Source organism: Anopheles gambiae, chromosome 2 (assembly GCF_943734735.2).
Source record: "Anopheles gambiae chromosome 2, idAnoGambNW_F1_1, whole genome shotgun sequence".
NCBI classification, from domain to species: Eukaryota; Metazoa; Arthropoda; class Insecta; order Diptera; family Culicidae; genus Anopheles; species Anopheles gambiae.
This window is the reverse complement of record NC_064601.1, coordinates 38,136,842-38,156,373: the sequence shown is the minus strand read 5'-3', so window position 1 is coordinate 38,156,373 and position 19,532 is coordinate 38,136,842. Positions and strand designations below refer to the sequence as shown.

The following is a 19,532-nucleotide window of genomic DNA, read 5'->3' as shown; positions in this document are numbered from 1 at the left end:
TTTACTGTTTCCTTTTTCACACATTTCCACAATAATTAAATATTCACTAGAAACAAAAATAAAACAAATTCACCCGGTTGCTTTTGTAAGGTTCCGCCAGTCCGACCAAACAAACACGTCAAACGAGCACAGCAAAGCAGAGAATGGAGTGGAAAGAACACCAAGAAGCAGTTGTCAAGATCGAGTCGCAAAACGAAAAAGTTGTTCAAAAGTGTCGTAAAGTTCGGGACAAAATTGTTGCTTGCAACGCGTCCCAAAACAAACCGTGCTGCATCGGGCACTGGTTGCGGAAGGTGCACTCTTCCCCCCGCCCCGCGGAACCTGCGGACACACCGAGCGCGTCAGGTGCGGCACACGCAGCAACAGAGCATCAGCATTCGCAATGCGTATAACGCGATACTCGCGTACGAGAGGGGGAGACTACTATCAGCGCGGTGCCGCGAAACCGTACCGCAGGCGCGGTGCACACAATGGACCGATTCCATTCCGGGACTACACCGGCCACAGTCAACCGGCGGCGTACTCCCCATACCACGGCAGCGGGCTGGAGCGGCGATATCGTGGAGGGCCCTCGCCCTCGGACGACCGACTGCCGTCGGTGCCGCGCGACCGACCAGCGGAACGGGCGTCCCGCGAACGGTACCGCACCGACGACTACTCCCGGCACAGCGTGAGCCGCGACCGCAGCCTCTCGTCTGTGCTGAGCGACATCAGCTCCGGCAGCAGCTGCTTCGGGACGGTGCGGGCGAGCGAAGCGTACGGCAGCCCAGCGTACGAGGACCTCACCGACGAGGACAAACGGGGGTCGGTGGACGAGATGACGGACTCGTCGATGGCGCTGTCGCTGGCGCCGCCGCCCGTGCCGAAGCACAAGAAGCGCAAGAAAGACAAGCGCAAAAAGGAGAAGGCCCGCGAGCGGGAGCGCAAGCGGGCGAAAAAGGATCGGCGCCGGCAGAAGGAAATCCTCGAGGAGCGCATCTGCCCGCCCGAGCACGACGTGGCCCAATCGAAGGAGATATTCGCCTCCGGCCAGAACATTCTCGTCAGCGTCAGCTTCATCGACAACGAGAAGGGCGGCAAGGAGCGGGGCGACCGGCACAAGAAGAGCAAGCGGAAGAAGGCGAAGCGGGAAAAGACGCGCGACAAGCTGATCGTTACCAAAGAGGAGCGCGCGTCCGATGCGGCAGCATCCGGCCGCACTCCTCGCCGGAACAGCAGTCCCAGCCCGGCCAGCCGCGAGCTGGAGATGAAGGACGTGAAAGAGAAGTACAATCTAAAGCAGCAGCAGCAGCCCGCGCAATCGGAGCAGGAGAAGAAGGGACAGGAGCATGATCCCAAGCAACTGCAACAGCAGCAGCAGGCGGATAAGCATCAGTCAACGGCGCTTCAATCAGCCGATCCGAAACCGCCGGCGGCCAAGAAGAAGAAGCTCGATCCGGGCGTCAAACCGGTGATGGTCATTGATCTGGAGCGTTCGCCCGGCGGGCAGATAATCTCCAGCCCGAGGGAGGTGATCGTGCTGAGCGACGAGGAGGGCAAACGGTCGATGGTGCAGCGGCCCGGCAAGGAGGAAGCGAAAGCGAACGAGGCCGACCAAAGCAACCGTGGCCCCAATACGCCCCCGGAACCGGCCCCCAAATCGCCCGACTCGTACGATCCGTTCGAGCCGACGAAATCGTCCCCGAGCACCGCCATCTCCCGGCACGACATGGGCAGCATATCATCGCTCAGCTTTCTCGATCACCATACCCACCACCATCAGGACGATCAGCAGAAAGAGGCGAAAGGTGACTACCATCATCACTCGCAGGGTCACCATCCGCACCATCACCACCACCACCACCATCATCATCCGCACCATCCACACCACGGACACCATCACGGGCACCATGGGCAGATGGGCTCGGGGCAGGACCGCTCCATGGCACAGCCGGACCCGACGGGCAGCTCCGATGGAGTGCTGGATCTGCATCCCGACTCGCCGCCGTACGACAAGATGAACGCGCTCAACAGCAGCCCGGCGCGCACGGCCACCACGAGCCATCCGTACCACCACCTGCACCATCCGTCACCGATGAAGGCGATCATCAAATCGATGCCGAAGAAGCTGCTCGCAGCTGGCGGTGGTCGAGAGGCACGCTCGCACGGTACGGCAGGCAAAGCGAACGCAGCGACGGCCGGCGGTCAGCCCAGCGGCGGTGGTACGACCAGTGGCGGTGCGACCACGAGTGGCGGTGTCCCGTTCGAGGATGAGCTGAACGATGGTGACATTTCGCCGTACTCGCCCCGCTCGAGCGATTGTGACGAGCAAATGTTCGAACCACCGAGCCACGACGGCAACGGGGAAACGCAAACGATCGCACTGACGGTGGACAACCTGCGCAAGGTGTTCGGGAACGATCCGAAAACGCTGTACGGCGATCTGCGGAAAAGCTACCAGCATCGATCGGTGATTGCGGTGGACGAAATGTACAAACGTAAGTATGGAAGAATTGGGTGTCTTGCAACGGGGCAACCGTACTGATCCGTTCCCCTTTCTCTTACAGCGCATAAAATGACGCTGGAAATGCTGGATGAAATTCCTGACTCCGCGGTCGACATGCAGGTCAAGGAAAAGGTAAAGCAAATGACAAGTCTCACATTAGCCTAGCAACCGAGCGTAACTAACGTGGTTGTGTGTTTTTTTTCTTTTCTTTCCAAAAAAGCTCATCAAAAAGCTCCAACGGCAGGAGCGAATCGTGGAGGAGGTGAAACATTGCCTTAAGCCTCACTTCAACAAGAAGCGTATCGACAAGGACGAATACAAGGAGATTATGCGAAAGTCTATCCCCAAGGTAAGTGGTGATAGTTGTCACCTCCCCCCTTCCTCCCGTTTCTGCCCCATTTGTGGTTCGCTAATTGTGCCCATCTCGTCACAGATCTGCCACAGCCGTTCGGGAGAAATCAATCCGGCCAAGATACAGGCCCTCATTACGGCGTACGTCAAGAAGGCGATCGCCAAACGGAGACTGATGGGCGGCGAAGGATCCGCCTCCGGCACACCGTTGGTAAACCCGGGCAGCTACGGGATGCCGGCGGGCACGGCCACCGCTACGGCAACCTCCATACCCCCGGTAATGCTAATGAACCGTTGAGCAAACCCGTTCAGTGTGTGCCCAAGACATGGGTTTTGTTTTCGCGGTCGTGTATATCAGTGGTTGTTCCGGTTTGTCAATCAAAGTAGCGCTGGTATCCATGTAGAATATTGTGACGTATGGAGAACAAAACAGCAACCACGGAGACCAGCGCAGAGAGCTTAACGAGGCGAAACACAGGGGCGGAAAGAGCGCTAGAGGGGCGTAGAAACAAAGAGAGAAAAAAAGAGAGTAGAACCTGCTCCTTGATGGGGTGTCGTCGTTTCCGGTAGTGAATCCATCCGCGATGTATTCCGTCTGTAAGTGCTTGTTAGTTGTACCGGTTCCCTTTCGGCCCGTTAAAGTATGTACGCGCGTTTTCCGCAAAGGTTCCGTGTGTTCAATACCGTACTGCGGTGGTGTACGTGCAATAGCTCCATAGCTCGCCTAACATCTAGTGCTTACGTTGTGTGGAATTCTGTACAAGTTGATTTCATTTTACCCAACATAAAAAAACGAAATTTTGCTCGAAATATGTTCTCAGCTGAGCGTTTTCGGATGGTGCAAAGGAAAGTGTGTTGTCCCCTCTAACTCCTTCCCCAGATCTATTTTGCATCCAACGGAACGGTTGAGTGACAACATAGTGGCCCATGGAGTACGGTTGCCCTAAAGACCGAGTGTATGTGTGTGTGCGTGCGTGTGCGTGTGTGATTGTATGTAACATGAATAGCAAAATCCATTAAGCAAACGTACATCAATAGCGAATGGCGCGGCAACATGTAGAATTGCAAACCCGAATATAGTGCGAAGGTTAAAGGACGACACATCAGCGCCAAGTGAAATGCAAACCATCTTCGTAAGTGCTGCACGATACACGGGCCCGCTGCTTTGTACAACTTTTTCCCGTTTTCTTATCCGTTCTTCCTTTTTCGGGTTAATCCTCTTAGTCGACTGTTCCCTCCTCCCTCGCTTCCTTCCGTTGCCGGTTTTATGTTTTAGCAAGCCGAAGGTAATTTGTACACTAACGCAGTGTTTTCAGCGCGGTCTACTGGTGGAGGTGGCCGTACATCGCTCACCATTATTCAACGGAACTATCGATCATACGCACTTCTCATGGAGGAGAATCAGTAGATGGCGCTTAGTGGCCATTTGGGGACAATCATTTCATTTGTGCCCTTCACCACCCTGAGTCTGAGTAAGCTCGTGTGTAGACAAACTGTGACGAAACTAGATATGTACAGTGTATTGTATCTCTCATTAGCCACTGATACACGCTGCTGATACGAGATGTCAGTGGAAAAGCTGCTGTAAAGCTATATTAGTTGCTATATCAAGAGTTGAAAACAAACAGTAACATTAACTAAGATCTGCAACAAAAACGAAAGAGAGAGATAGAGAGAGAGAAATAGGGAAGATTAGTTTACCTTTTACAAATGCCGATACATAACAAAAAAAAAATGTTTATAAACTATCTCAACGGCGGTATAATGACACCATCCGTACTCGTTCCTTTCCCCTGTCCTTCCACCCATTCGGTATGTAAATGGTAGTTGATGGCACCAACAGACACGGTGCTTCGATCATACACACACACACCACACACGCACACTAATACAAAAACAGACATAATAATTAGAAGAATTTCCCCCCGTTTTATGACTGTCATGCCCCTGTCGTCGTCGTTACGAAAAGAGAGCAAAGCAAGAAAATAAAATGTAAATAGCTGTAAAATGGTTGAAAACAAACCTTATAAATCCGCCTTTGTATCACTTTACCAAACCCCCTCCCCACCCCAAAGGGTTAGCAAACAAGGGCACCCGAAACAAGAGAACCCTTTCGTCCATTACTGCCCCCATACCGTCAACGTGTGTGTATTGTCTATGTTCTTCTCTTCGCGTACACTCTTCTTTCTTTCGAATGGGGTGGCGAAAACGTCACGGATCTAATAACTTGTGCAAGTGGACACATTTTACGATTCCCGGAATGTTCTTCCATTTTAAATGGGTCATGTAGCTGGAACATTGTCTATTTGAAGAAAAACCATTGAGTCAACTATTAAAGCTTAGTGTATCCAAATTCTCTGGTAATATTTAGCTAATAATAAGCTACTTATTTCTTTCATTTCATCGCTCAAAATTACACCACAGATTCTGCCACAAAAGTTCTAATTAGGTTTAAATTTTGAAGTAATTCGGTCTTACCATCAAGCTCAAGCTTCTGGTCTTTCATTTTAATGGTCTTACAGTGATCGAGTGCAAGAAAATTTTGATTTTTTAGATTTTTATTACATTGTATTTTGCATGTTTTATCCAAATTTGGTGTATGACATACAAAAAGGCCCGTCATGGGTTCATGGCCCGTGTGCACCATTCCCCTATCAGTAGGACTATCCTGCTATGGGTAATCAAAAGGCAATGAAAGCCAAGCCTACTAGATGTACAGGCAGCCCTCGACCGACAACGGTTGTAGCGCCATAGACGAAGATAATACACAAAATTATATTTTAATTATTATTTTCTTCGATGCACACTAAAACTTACGGTAAATATAATATTTTATTGATAAAAAAAGCTAAAAAAGTTTAAGGAATTCCAGTATTATGGTAAAGTCGTCAACTCGTACGACTTAACAACATGCCCGTCATGAGTTCAAGCCCCAAATAGATCGTGCCGCCATACGTAGGAGTGACTATCCTGCTATGGGAGGTAATCCAAAAGTCACTGAAAGCCAACCGCACAAGTGGTACAGGCAGCCCTTAACCGACAACGGTTGTTGAGCCAAAAGAAGAAGAAGAGAGTTTAGGAATTCGCTTTCTTTGTGGTAGCTAATTTTCTATTATTTTTTTATTATTTTGTGTGATGTATTATCAAAACAATACATTGCATGCTGCCTTTAAATCGATCACTGAATCCTTAACAGTTTAATTGAATACGCTTTATTTAGTTGCAATACCGTGGCATACAAATACACTTTATCAACCTAATAATAATAGAAGTACCTTAAACATACCCGAACCGACAGCGAGAGAAAAATGCTTACTTCTTCCTGTACGACTCGTTGATGTGCTCGTAGCCCAGCTTCATTAGATACTGGAACGATTTGCTCTGCGTTAGATCGCCCAGCTCCGGCGCGTTCAGGAAGCTTTCCAACGGTGGCAGGAAGTTTTCCAGCTCGCCCGCATCCGAGATGTAGCACAGGTCGATCAGCCTGAAGAACAGCATATTCTGCATACTGTCCAGGGGGGCATTTTTGTTGTACTCCTCCCAAGAATCGCGCAGCACGGCCGCACACCAAATCCGGTGCCGCACCTCGATCGGATCTTCCACGTACGGTAGCAGGGAAAGCGCGTAGCGGAACTCTTTCTCGCTCGATTTGCTGTACTCATCGGCAATGTATAGCTGGAGGGCAATAAGAAAAGAGAGAGAAAGTTGGAGAGACGAGTTGCAATTAGATACAACGCTGGGGTCATTATGTTACAAAACAACTTACATCAACAATCTCCTCCGGCGTTAGCACCTTCGCGTGCTTTGTATCATAACCGAACATTTCCAAAATTTCCGATGGAATGTTTTCCTGTATATCGATCAGCTCCAGCTCCGCATTGATTGCATCGATCTGGCCCTGGAACGTGTCGCCTTCCGCCGCCAGCAGGCACAGCTTGCCCAGACAAAGCATCGCTCGTTTGCGCGCCAACAGCTCCTTCTCGCGCTGGGCCAGCGAAAGCAGGACGTCGGCCGCCTGCGCAATCTCGCCGTTGAACAGCAGCTGTATCCAGGCCATCGACGGATGGTCCACCAGGAACCGGGCCAACGCGGACTGGTTGTTTTTGAAGCGCAGCAGTATGTCGCCCTGCCTGTTCTGGTTCATGTGCCAGCTGATGGCAAACTGCGAGAAGTCGTGCTCTTTGTAGCGCTCGATATACTCGTCCAGCCGTTCCTGGTTGTTGGTTTTGTCGCATATTTCCACCAGCGTCTGGAAGTCGAGATACTTTTCCGCCAGTTTGGCCGCCATCTCGTACTGTTCCGCTTCCACTGTGTGGGAGGTAGTTGGATTGGAAAGATTAAAAAAGTGATTAGATACTGTATCAGTCATAGCTAGTGAATTCTAAGAAAATGGTAATCAAAACAAAGTGGTATTTTTACTTGTGATAAGCCATTGAGGCTTATCCATCTTAAAACAAATTGCTCTCGGCAAATCCCAGATTAAAATTTACGGCCTTGCTGCTCTGCTTTGTTTGCGATAGCTTACCCAATGGATAAATAAGATCGCTCCGCTGCGATTCGTACTGCTGCAGCAGCACCGCATACTTCTCCTCGTCATGGACACTCTCCAGATAGGTCTTGCGGCCATCCAGCACATAGTCGATCAGTTCAGTCAGGTGCTTGAAATGCTTCATGCGAAACTCCGGCTCGGCCGTCCCCTTCACACCGTGGCGCAGCGTGCAGCTAATCAGCTGCAGCAGCACGTCCCGCAAACCGTGCTTACCGGCCATTGCCGTCCAAGGTATCTGCTCGTAGCGCTTCTGCAGCTCTTCGCGCACGGTGAACGTGCCCGCCTTCGATTCCCGATACTTGACCACCTCCTGCAGCACGGTCAGCACGATCGTGTTCACCTCGACCAGGGCCGACTGTATTTGTAGCGCGGTCAGCTCCTGCTGCACATACCCATCTACCAGCTCGCTCAGCACCTTGAACAGCTCCTCTACGCGGTTCGTCTGGGCGTAAAACAGATCCTGCGGCGTTAGGTTCGGAAACGGTACGGTGCGGTTCGACTGCCGCAGCACCAGATTGATCGCTTCGTCGATGATGCGCGAGTGACTGTTCTGCAGACATTTGATGCCAATCGTGGCCACTATCTTCTCGCCAATGTCCGCCAGACACAGCGAGGTTGGCCGGGCATTGCCTGCCTCCGTTCCCGCTCCGGCGCCGCTAGTGACCGCATTCAAACGGTCCCACAGCTTGCGGCTGTGCAGAAACTCGATGAACTGCGTGTAGGCAACATTCTTCTCCCGCAGCTGCTGAATGATTTGCATCGAGGTCGATGAACCGAGCGCATGCTTGTCGGTAACCTCCCAGCGCGGATCGGCCGCCGGTGTATCCTGCGCCAGGTCGATCGCAATCTTCAGCACCGTGCGGTCAAGCTCGCCGTCCACCAGTTCGCGCTGGCCGGGCAGCTCGAGCATGCTGGCAATCAGCCCATCCGCCGCCACCGTGTTGCGCTTGATGTGATAGATGAAGGCCGCCTTCAGCTGGTGCACCGGGTCCAGCTCGTCCGGCCCATCGGTTGGCGTGTTGGCGATCTCTTCCGGGTCCAGCTCGTACAGGATCAAATTGCCCGCATTGGTCGTAGCGGGAGCAAAGATCGACTGCTGCATAAATACGGTCGCGTCCGCAATGGAAGAGCCGTTCGGGTTGAACATGTCGGACGAAACGGACGAGTTGAACATATCGCTCGGATCGAAATCGGACGGCGTGACGATTACCATGCCGTTGAGGCGGGAGAAGAATAGGGGCATGTTTTGAAAGCAATTGCCCATCAGGATCATATCTTCCCGGGCGTGAAATTCGATTTTTTCCACGTCCTCTCCAGAGCCCGATGTGGGGGGACTGCTACCGCCATCGCTACCGCCAGACCCACCGACAGTGGAGGCGATGCTTCCCGTACCGGGGTCGTTCAGTGCGACGGGGAAAATGCATCGATCGTTGTACACGTAGGCAATGCTACGATTCGCTATGAACCGAAAATCGATCAGCTCCGCCAAACGCTCCGCACTGTAAAACCCTTTGTAGCGCATGACGGTGGTGTCCTTCAGGGTGAAGGTGCTGTCCGCTTCGTAGATTACCGTCATCAGCGCGTAGTATACCTGCTGGGAGCGTTGCTGATTGACGGCCGCGGCCAGTATGATTACGCCCCGATCGGTCGGCTGCATGTCCAGGGCCCACAACTCAATCTCCGACGCGTCCCGCGTGCTCCAAAGCTTTTGGTGGAAAAAGTCGCGCATTTTCTTCATAATGTCAGCGTCCTCGCTTAGGAAGCGCTCGATGCCGTTCTGTGGTTGCACTGCCCACCGCTGAATCCACCGGTCAGCCAGCACGGTAACGTGCCATTCGGTGGGATTGTGGGAGATTTTTTCGCAACTCATTTTTACCAGTTTCTGCACAAAACGAGAGAGAGAGGTAGAAGCAATGTATGAAATGGATAATGGGTCCATCGCACACCCTGAAAACTACTCACATTTTCCCTATCCTGACCGCTATTCATTCCGATTATGATGGACGCGAACCGTTTGCCGATGCCGCCGAAAAAGCCCGACGGTGGCTTGATCAGCCGCGGCACTATCACGTACCGACCGTTCTGCAGATGCACATTCAGCCGCATCAAGCTGCACGTGGTCGTGGCAAGCACAAACTCCTGCCCACCGAGCCCGACCAGCTGCTCGAACTCTTGCCCTTCCAGAATGTTGCACTCGTCGATGGACGATCCGTCGTGGGCGATCGATTGCCAGTAGCGCACGTCGCCGGCCGGCGACACGGCCAGACAGGAAGCCATCTGTTGGCCCTCGTTCACAAACACCGCCACCAGCGTTGCCTTGTGGCCGATATCACAGTGGGGCAGGGTGAGCTGACGGCACTGGCCGGCGTACGGGCGCCTCGGGGTAGCGAAGGACTCCCCGCCAAACCCGCTGCCTGCTGACTTTTGGCCCACATTGTCCCGATACTGCCACACGAACAGCCGGCGGCCTTGCACCAACCATGCCCAGCCATTCTGGCCGTAGTTTACCGACACGTTGATGCTGCGCTCGTTGAACGTAAGCACCTCGGTCACCTGCACCGGCAGCGAAAAGCCGTACGATTCGAGTATGTTGTACTCCGATTTGGCGACCACGCGTAGCGTGGACACGTTCGACCGGGACGATAAGCTGTAACGGCTGAAGGAGAGAGAGGGAGGGAAGGAGCGGGTCAACGGAGGCGCATTAGCTGGAAATCTCGCAACAACTTAACCCCCCACGGGTAAACAACCTACCCCGAGCCTTGGCGTGCAAACGTGCTTGTGTTGGTTGATCGTGCACCGCCCGAAAACAGTGAGCCGCCGAGCGATTGTCGCGACCGGGACATGGTACTATTCTTGATCGGGCCACCGCCAAACGAAAACGTGCGATCCATACTGCTGTACGATTGTAAAGAAAAACGGTTCGTCTTCCTAACTGCCTGCACGCAAACGCTTCCTTTCACAGTTTCACAGCATAAGTTTCGCGTATGTTACGGACCGTCCTCGCGCTTTTTTGCAACTGTTTTCACACGCAGCGATGACAGCACAACCGGTATAAACAGAGTGACCAGAAATACCGATTTGTCTCCGATTCCTACCGATTTTTATTTTTCCTACCGAAAATCAAATTTTTTTTAAAATGCTGATCGTGAAACCATAAAATAATTTATCCATTCCTTTTATACGTTGAACTCCATATGAATATATTGAAATCATTAGCGACCAATACAAGAAATTTAACTGTGAAAACTAAGGCCCGTGTCTGTGTTTCGTCAGTTCCAATTAATCGGCCGTGCTGTTCAAATTTTATATGGGACTTGGCAGATAACATCGGGCGTGTGATTTCGTCGTAAGTCGGTATAAAAAAAGATTTGGTCGGTCAAAATAATTATGTAGGATTTGTAGGAACAATCTCAAATTTATGTTTTTTTTATCATTGAACTTAAAAACTCATCCAAATGTTCGCAATTTCAATCGAAATAGCTGCATAGCGCAATTTCATTCGTAATTGTCATTCTAAATAGTCGGGTGAAAATCGATTCATAGCATGTCCGATAAAACCGCATTCGATGGAGTACTGTCACGGCCCTAAGCGGCCGCATGGAACCCCAAGATAAGGAACTCGCCACCACTGAGAAACAAATATGCATCTCAGCCTTTCTTTGGCTTAGAATGCCTAGTACAATTTTCAGATCACTTAAGAAAGACCTGCATTTGTGTGACGGGCTGAACCAAATCTAATCCATCTCCTTGAAATAGATAAAGGATGCATTTTCTCGTGAGATGGAACCATTGTTTTGCGCATTAGCAACCCCCTCCCCACCCCCGCTTAAGCCTTCTTTTGAACTGAGTTTCGTGTTTTAAAATCTAACGAAAACTACAGATACAATTTTGGTCTCCTACCGAAAACTGCCAAAATAATCTGGGCACACTGATCATGCAAGGGAATTGCGTTTACAGCCCCTGTGCTGGGTACTGGAACAGTCGGTGTGTGTGATACAGTGTTGTGCAAATTTCTGCATGGCATGTGTTAAATGGATTTTTACACGTTTTTTTTAATATAATTATTTTCCTTTAGAACAGAATTATATGAATTCAGCCATTTATCATTAATGCATTGAAACACAAGCAAGGAGGATTTTCAGCGCTAATGAAAGGCAAGCGCCACCATGAGCAATCGCAATCTGGCTGCGGCCGTGCGCTACCACGCTGTCCAGCACGCAGCCAGCAATATTTGAATTTAAAACCACACGTGATGGCACATGCTTCCTCACTCAAAAGATAAACGTGTAAAACAAGTTGTTTTTCCCACCCAGATTGACCAGAAGCAGATTGACTGGAACGGCACAGTTGAAAGTCACCCTCGTCCTACGATCTCTTTCCAAATCCAGGTCTCCCCCCTTTTTATTTTGGGGTGAAACCCTTCAAGTGTGTCAATGCGCTGGACTGGACTGGTCGTCGACACATCTACGTATTCATCATCGAAATCATCCCAAAAAACATGATGTTCACGTCCATCGTGTCGAAAAGGATGTGTACACATTGAGAGGATAATACACCAAACTGACGGTACCGGTACCGGCACCGTAGGCACCCGCACTCACCGTCGAGTTTTCTCTTTTCACCCATTCGGAAGTAGTTCTTCCTTTCATTCGCTCTCTCGCTGTCTATAACTTTCTTAGAAGTTATGGATCGCTTCCGTTCCTTTTGCGGCTCGGAGGAGTTATGCGCGGCGTGTTGCAACTGGACGGCGCGTGAAACCTTAGTAAGGCCTGTGAACGTTAGTCACTGTGTCGGGCGTGAACGGGTACGGTGGGCAAGGTGTTCGCGCCGGTTGGAATGCAACCGTTGTATCAAATGACAACACGCTGGCGATGGTTGTGGCTTCTGGTACACGGCGGTGCGGCCAAAGACCGGTTTATTAGATGTAATGGTGATAGTTCAATTAGTCTGTGTGCGATCGCGGTCGAGGTAGGAGCTCTCCCGTGGTAGTGGCCATTTCCCAAAAGTTCACATCTAGAGAGGTTTAGCCGTGCAATTGTCCGTCTAGCGCAAAAAAAAAACCGCGTGGCAAGTGTCTCGTTATCCTCTACGAGCGGGGGGAGTCTTACGCATAGACTTACGCGAAGTGGTGCGTTTTGTAACAGTGTTTGCTAAATGTGGCCCCGTTTCTCATCTGCAGGCTATTCTAGATGGTCATGGTTGACGAACGAACGCCACTAACGTCGGACCTTTCCGGTCCGCTTCCGCTGGCGTCGGGACCCTCGGGCACCGCCGTGCATCATCTGAAGTCACACGAAAGTGTTCGGGAGCGCCAGGTCCGAACGTTCCAGTGCTGGATCTGTTCCGCAATACTGTAAGTTTGGGCCACTGGGTGCGACGTGGTGTCACATTTACTCATATGCGGAACTCAATTTTCTGGATGGTAGGGGTGCATTTGCGCTGGCGATCGTGATCAGCATTAGTTACATCATATTCGGCGATGCAACGCAACCACCGCTGGATGGAGCGAACACGACGGCGGCGGATTTTCCTGAGCTCTTAAATCTCATTAGTTTCCCGCTGGTCGGTAAGTACCGTTAAGAAAGCAGGAGGGTGGCGAGGGAGGGGGGGGGGAGGTGAAACTTACAATGTCAATGAGCTAACGTCGAATCGATCGGACAACGATGTCCACCATTGCAGATGAGTCGTCACCCGAGTGGAACGGTACGGCGGTTAGCGACGATGCCAAGGCGGCCGCCATAGCGGATGGCGAGAAGGCGCTGGGCGATAAGGAGCTGCTGGAGGAGACGCTCTCGTCGCCCCCGCTTAACTCGCCCTCCTTCCGCCACCAAAAGTCCGTCGGTGCAACGAAAGCGGCCCGGCTGGCGGCAAAGGTCGGCTTCGTGGAGGATCGTGCCACCCAGGCACTGGTGCGCCGGCTGGACATCCGTCGTCGGGGCTCGATCGGGCGCGGCCCACCGATGGATTTGCCGCGTGCGCACCGTCAACCGCGCTGTGACTTTAACGCGCGCTATCGCACGGCCAACGGGACGTGCAACAGTAAGGAGCGACCGTACGAGTACGGCGTCGCGATGATACCGTTCCGGCGCCAGCTCAACCCGGACTATGGCGATGGCATATCGGCACCGCGTGCCTCCGTCGATGGTGCCGAACTGCCCAGCGCCCGGCAGGTGTCGCTCGAAATCCATCGCCCATCGTACCACAACGATCCGAACTTTAGCGTGATGCTGGCGGTGTGGGGCCAGTTTCTCGATCACGACATAACCTCCACCGCGCTGAACCAGGGCGTGGACGGGAAGCCGATCGAGTGCTGCGATCCGGGGCAGCCGCAACATCCCGAGTGCTTTCCCGTGCCGCTCGGTCCGGGCGACCCGTACTACACCCAGTACAACGTGACCTGCATGAACTTTGTGCGCTCGGTGCCGGCCCCGACCGGTCACTTCGGTCCGCGGCAGCAGCTGAACCAGGCGACCGCCTTCATCGACGGCTCGGTCGTGTACGGCTCGGACGACGAGCGTATGGGGGCGCTGCGCACGGGCGCCGGCGGCCAGCTGCGTATGCTGCGCACGCCGGACGGTCGCGATCTGCTGCCCGTGTCGACCGATCCGCTCGACGGGTGCAACGAGCAGGAGATGAATGCGGCCGGCAAGTACTGCTTCGAGTCGGGCGATGCGCGGGCGAACGAGAATCTGCATCTCACCTCGATGCATCTGATCTGGGCCCGGCACCACAACAGCCTTGCCCGCGGGCTGGCCCACGCAAACCCGCACTGGGACGACGAGCGGCTGTTCCAGGAGGCGCGCCGCATCCTGGCCGCCCAGATGCAGCACATCACGTACGCCGAGTTTGTGCCGGTGATCGTCGGCAACGAGACGGCCGGCCGGATGGGCCTGCTGCCCGTATCGGCCGGTGGCGAGCCGGCCGGCGACACGTACAACGCCACGGTAGACGCGTCGATCGCGAACGTGTTTGCCGGGGCCGCGTTCCGCTTCGCCCACACGCTGCTGCCCGGGCTGATGAAGCAAACGCGCAATCCTGCCGCGTCCGCCTCGGGCATCGAGCTGCACCGGATGCTGTTCAACCCGTACTCGCTGTACGCGCGCGACGGGCTGGACAATGCGCTGGGCGGTGCGATCGGTACGGCGCTGGCCAAGTACGACCAGTACTTCTCCACCGAGCTGACCGAGCGGCTGTTCGAGAAGGCGGACGAGCATCTGCTGCACGGCCAGCCGTGCGGGTTGGATCTGGTGTCGCTCAACATACAGCGCGGCCGGGACCATGGGCTGCCGGCGTACCCGCGCTGGCGCAAGCACTGCCACCTGACGCCGGCCGACAGCTGGGAGGAGCTGGAGCGCATCGTCGATCCGGAATCGTACCGGCAGATGAGGCGCATCTACCGCGAGCCGGCCAACGTGGACGTTTACTCGGGCGCGCTCAGTGAAGCGCCGGTGCGCGATGGGATCGTCGGGCCGCTGCTGACGTGCCTGATCGGCGATCAGTTTTTGCGGCTGAAGCAGGGCGACTCGTTCTGGTACGAGAGACGGCGGGGACCGCAACGGTTTACCGAAGGTAGGTGCGGGTGGTGTAGTGGGACCGAGGGTAAAGGAACGCTCGTTCTAAACTTTCTTCTTTTATGCTTTCGATGCGCTTGCAGCACAATTGCAGCAAATTTACAACACCAAACTGTCGAGCATTATTTGTCGCAATTCGGACCACATTGAGCAGTCGCCCGTGTATCTGATGAAGCGTACCGATTCCCGCACGAACCCGGAAACGGACTGCAAGCAGCTGGACACGTTTGATTTCGAGCCGTTCCGAGAGGACGCCGAACAGCCGCAGCGCAACCGGGCGGCCAAAATTGCGACCGACCGCATGAAGGTGCTGGTGTTCGAACCAAAGGCAACTGGAACCACCACCGAGCACGCGGTTGGGGCGGAAGTGCAGGACGTGGAGGAGGGAGAGCGCCAAGCGGCCAGCACGACGACGGTGGCAACGACAACGGATGCGACGACGACGACGACGACGACAACGACGACCACGATGAAGGAGGCTGCAGGAGCATGATTTAAGGGTAAGCGACGTGAATGAAGTGTGATAAAAACTCTATCCTGTGGAGGAGTGTTGGCTCCATCTGGTTTTACAGAAGAGGTGTTAGTAGTGATTGACTCACGGAAGAATATACATTGGCGGTCACCTAACGTCGGACACCTCATTTTTCACCTTTTATCTGACTTTGCGGCATCATGGATAGTTCCCTAGACTACTTATCGGAAAACTTTCTTCACACGTCTTTGAGGACACTCTTCAGCTTTTTCCCAGCAAAAAATCAGACCGATATCTTTTTAAATCTCGGAAAACCATTCATAAATGTGATAAAAGGTATGAAATTAATGCGGTCCAGTAAAAGTCAGACAGGGAAATGACCACGTAGCATTGACCAATATTGACCAATATGGTACATTATTCATTTGATATTGATATCGACTATTTTGGGTAGTCATCTGCGTCCATCCGGATGAACCAGTTAAAGTATCAGCGTAATTTTGAAAAATGTATTGTTGTTATTCATAATTTTAGAGTTATTAGATCTTGTAGAAGTATCAGGAATGAAGTTATAGAGACAGTTTTGTCAGCTTTTCTACATAATACCTTAATTAATAGAAGTAAAAGACGAGAAACAAATGAATATGAAAGAAATATTTGTATAAACCATGGGGAGAAGTCTTCAAAAGCATCCGTTTTTTGCCGGTTGGTTGATACAAAAAATAATGAGTCATGTTTGAAACATCGAGCTTAACACTACATGAACATAATCGATGGATAGGACAACAAAACAGAATGGTAGAAGACTGCGTCAAAGCTATCGTGGTGTAACCAATTTATAACGATAGGCTTCAAAGTCTCTGTAAAAATAAAGAAAAAAACGATAGGCTTTACACTAGTAAGGAAGTGACATTTTGTGCAAAGTTTAAGGCAAACGGTCAAGGAATTCCTAAAATCTTATTTTAGATTAAGAATTTTTGATGCATAAATTTGCATAAAGCATAAACATTAGTTTTGATGCTGAAAATGTCGCATTGGCTGTTAAAATCTAGAAGGAAAATTCATGCTCAAAACCGGTGAATTCGTTAGGGCATTTAGAACGTTATGGGGATGCATGAGCGCTTATGGCACAAAGCATTATTCATTACCTTGCTAAAGAGAGATACGATTCTTGTTATTAACATGGTCAAACATGCTCAGTAACTAAGCCAGGAACGAAAATGGCCAACCAACTCGAAGCAGTAATTATTGTATCTAAATTATGAACAACGGCATTGAGGCAATTAGGTATTCAATGGCAGGCTAGGCAGCAAATTTTTATTACTTATTCGTACCTGATACTTCTAAAAGATTAAGTAACTCTAAAATTATGATAAAAACAATAACATTCTCTTTAAAACTACTATACTACTTCTTTTGGAACCTTGCAGAAACGATATTTGGCTGATTAAGGCCATAGAGCGCTTGGCCTAGATTATATTATTCGCTGATGATCACCCAAAATAGACGATGGGCCAATAATTAGCGATAATAAATGATTTTAGCATCATATAAGCTAATACTGACCAATTACGTCATTTTGCTATGACATGAAGAATGTCCGGCTTTCAGAGGAAATGTCATACCTTTTATCACATTTATGCATAGTGTTGCGAGATTTTAAACGATATCGGTCTGATTTTTTGCAAAGACTAAGCTGAAGAGTGTTCTCACCGATGGGCGAAAAAAGTTTTCCAATAAGTGGTCTAGAGAACTGTCCAGAATGCCGCAAAGTCAGATGATAGGTGAAAATATGAGGTGTCCGACTGTAGATGGCCGCCACTGTACAACCGTTGGAATGGCTCAGACGAGCTAGGAATCGATCCACGTCAGGTATTGTGGGAAACGGTGCGACTATCCATTACAACGCCATGTGCTTGTACAATGTTTCATAAAAAATACCTTTTTCTATCGGGTAAATGTTGAAACTATGACCACGAATTTGTCCTCTTCTAGTTCGTTTGCCGTCGGATGCTTCCTCTTCGCTGTACGTTTGCCGTTTGGCGAGAGAGAATGTCCGTCTAGCAACATCGTCGCCTACTGGTCGAAACGATGTTCCGGGCAAGGGGTGCGCAAGGGATGAGGCGGGTGGTGAGTAATTAAAAGGACTGCCAACGCACACGCGCCTGGCAACATTCTCCTTTTTCTGTTCGCTTGTTTTCGGTCTCACTCACCCACAACACGCTATCCCTTTCACACACCGTCTAATGAATCCTGCACGGTTGCGTTTCCCCCAGCAAAGCTCGTCCCGGTGTGTGTGTGTTGTGTCACTGGGGAAGAACAATTTCCTCTTCCACCCTCCCGTCGTCGTACCCTACCCCTTACGCTGTACGGTTTGTACATAGACAAGCATAGAGACTTGCAACCACCCACCCAGTCGCCGGTTATCGGTACCCGACCGTACGCAACCGTCCTCCAACACCGCACGTTGGTTCTCTCTTTAATTTTTGGTTGCCATCGACGTGGTGGATCCGTGGCCGTAGCCTGCTGGTGCGTTCTGGGCGCCTGGTAGAATGGACGCTTAATGAGTGAAATCTAGGGCGAGCGAGAGAGTGCCCCAGCACATGGCACACAACCACCCCAACAGGGGGCGATTAAGATAAATGGAATGAACGTGTGCTAGGGGAGAGTTTCGTGATGATGTGCGATGATGGGCGGAGGACAGCTAAATAGTGGAAGTACGGCTGCGTCGGATTTTTCGATTTCGCTCTCGGCGGTGGTACGCGCCGCGATAGGGCATTGTTTTAGGGTTGCGGAGGGTGGTGGGTGTTACCATTAATTAATGCTAGAAAACGGTGTTAGGTAACTGTAACCATGGTGACATTCCTTGGAACAGGCAGCAGCAAGCACACAAAGGGCGGCTGAATATTAATTAGTCCTTTTTTATAACGCTATTGTAGGTACAGGACAAAGTATAATTACAGTGCATGCCAAACTTTTTTTTTTTCTATTTGTGTATGATATTTCAAAATTATATGCTACATTATTGGTAGCCCGGATTCGATTTCGGACAGCTATAATTCAGCTAAAAGCGATTTAATTTCTATCTCTTTGTTGCAATTTGTTTTTCTTTTTTTCTTGAAGTATAAAATGAATAAATTAGACAAAAATCAAAATACTTTTCTAATTATTTGACAGCATTATGCTCATTTCTGTGATTGAAGTCATATTAACCAAATATTTTAATACTGGTTTTATGTATCATCAGTTAAAATTTGAACAAAACAGCTCATCTATTTTTTCAGGGTTACAAAAAAAAACTATGAATGATTTTATGAAGAAACGAATAATTATTTAGATTGACTTAATAAATAATAATAATAAATTGTAAGCTATCAAATTGCAAGTAATGGAATGACACGTGCTGTATACGAAAAAACCTCCGTAGCATAATGTAACAATACATTTCGTATTCTTTTTGTTTGAGCATGGTTTAAATCGTTACGTTTTCCCATGTGCCTGAGTTAACGTTCGTGACTGGTGTGATGTGCGAATGAATACTTAGGCGGTGTCCAGCTTTCTAGCAGACTGGGTTGATTGAATTTCAATTAAAATAATTTAACTTCTTATGCATAACTCTATAAATGAATAAAAATCTTTTTTTCCTTTCTTCTGCAGAATCAAAGGCGCGCGTGGTCGAATCGTACACAACGCAAGGACAACGTACGTCACAGCTTCGTCGCAAATTAATTTCATGAAAGCCAGAAAAGTTCTACAATTTTCAGAACTAAACCATACATTGTTCAGTTTAGCTAAGTGCAATAAGTAACATCAATCAATCAAACACCATTTTGACAATCTTTTAAATAAAACGAACATAAAACTACTAAACGCTTACGTTTCCGTATTAGATTGCGTATTCTACACACCCGAGCATAAAGTGTGTTTATGACTGTATGAATCGAACGCCGTTGTACCTTTTATCCCGTCCCGTCCCGTCCCACTGTTGTCAGGATGTTCCATACACTCAGAAGAAGAGCAATTAGCCACTACAGCTTTTAATTAGTCAGCATGTCTTAGCAAGCGTGTCCTTTCAAGAAGCGTTCTTAACACAACCCCCGTCCC

At 50.4% G+C, this 19,532-nt stretch overlaps 3 protein-coding genes across 4 annotated transcripts; 2 read left to right on the top strand and 1 right to left on the bottom strand.

The window, feature by feature from the left end:
• The first annotated feature begins 122 nt into the window (after window positions 1–122).
• LOC5667489 (LIM and SH3 domain protein Lasp) lies at window positions 123–4,858 on the top strand. Its single transcript, XM_001688150.3, has 4 exons — window positions 123–2,477; window positions 2,547–2,617; window positions 2,706–2,834; window positions 2,919–4,858. Exons 1-4 carry the CDS (start codon window positions 383–385, stop codon window positions 3,132–3,134), a joined length of 2,511 nt encoding a protein of 836 aa, XP_001688202.3. The 5' UTR covers window positions 123–382; the 3' UTR covers window positions 3,135–4,858.
• Window positions 3,843–19,298, top strand: LOC1270927 (chorion peroxidase). 2 transcript variants are annotated; one of them, XM_061652876.1, is made up of 6 exons: window positions 3,843–3,969; window positions 12,565–12,738; window positions 12,812–12,951; window positions 13,065–14,954; window positions 15,040–15,456; window positions 19,086–19,298. In XM_061652876.1, exons 2-5 carry the CDS (start codon window positions 12,575–12,577, stop codon window positions 15,447–15,449), a joined length of 2,604 nt encoding a protein of 867 aa, XP_061508860.1. In that variant the 5' UTR covers window positions 3,843–3,969; window positions 12,565–12,574; the 3' UTR covers window positions 15,450–15,456; window positions 19,086–19,298. The 2 variants fall into 2 exon arrangements, with proteins under 2 accessions (XP_061508860.1, XP_061508859.1); XM_061652875.1 differs by lacking the exon at window positions 3,843–3,969 and adding an exon at window positions 11,422–12,452.
• LOC1270928 (nuclear pore complex protein Nup133) lies at window positions 6,026–10,429 on the bottom strand. Its single transcript, XM_309655.6, has 5 exons — window positions 10,137–10,429; window positions 9,348–10,041; window positions 7,362–9,267; window positions 6,603–7,144; window positions 6,026–6,511 (listed from the first exon to the last, which is right to left on the bottom strand). Exons 1-5 carry the CDS (start codon window positions 10,274–10,276, stop codon window positions 6,149–6,151), a joined length of 3,645 nt encoding a protein of 1,214 aa, XP_309655.6. The 5' UTR covers window positions 10,277–10,429; the 3' UTR covers window positions 6,026–6,148.
• Window positions 19,299–19,532: the final 234 nt, after the last annotated feature.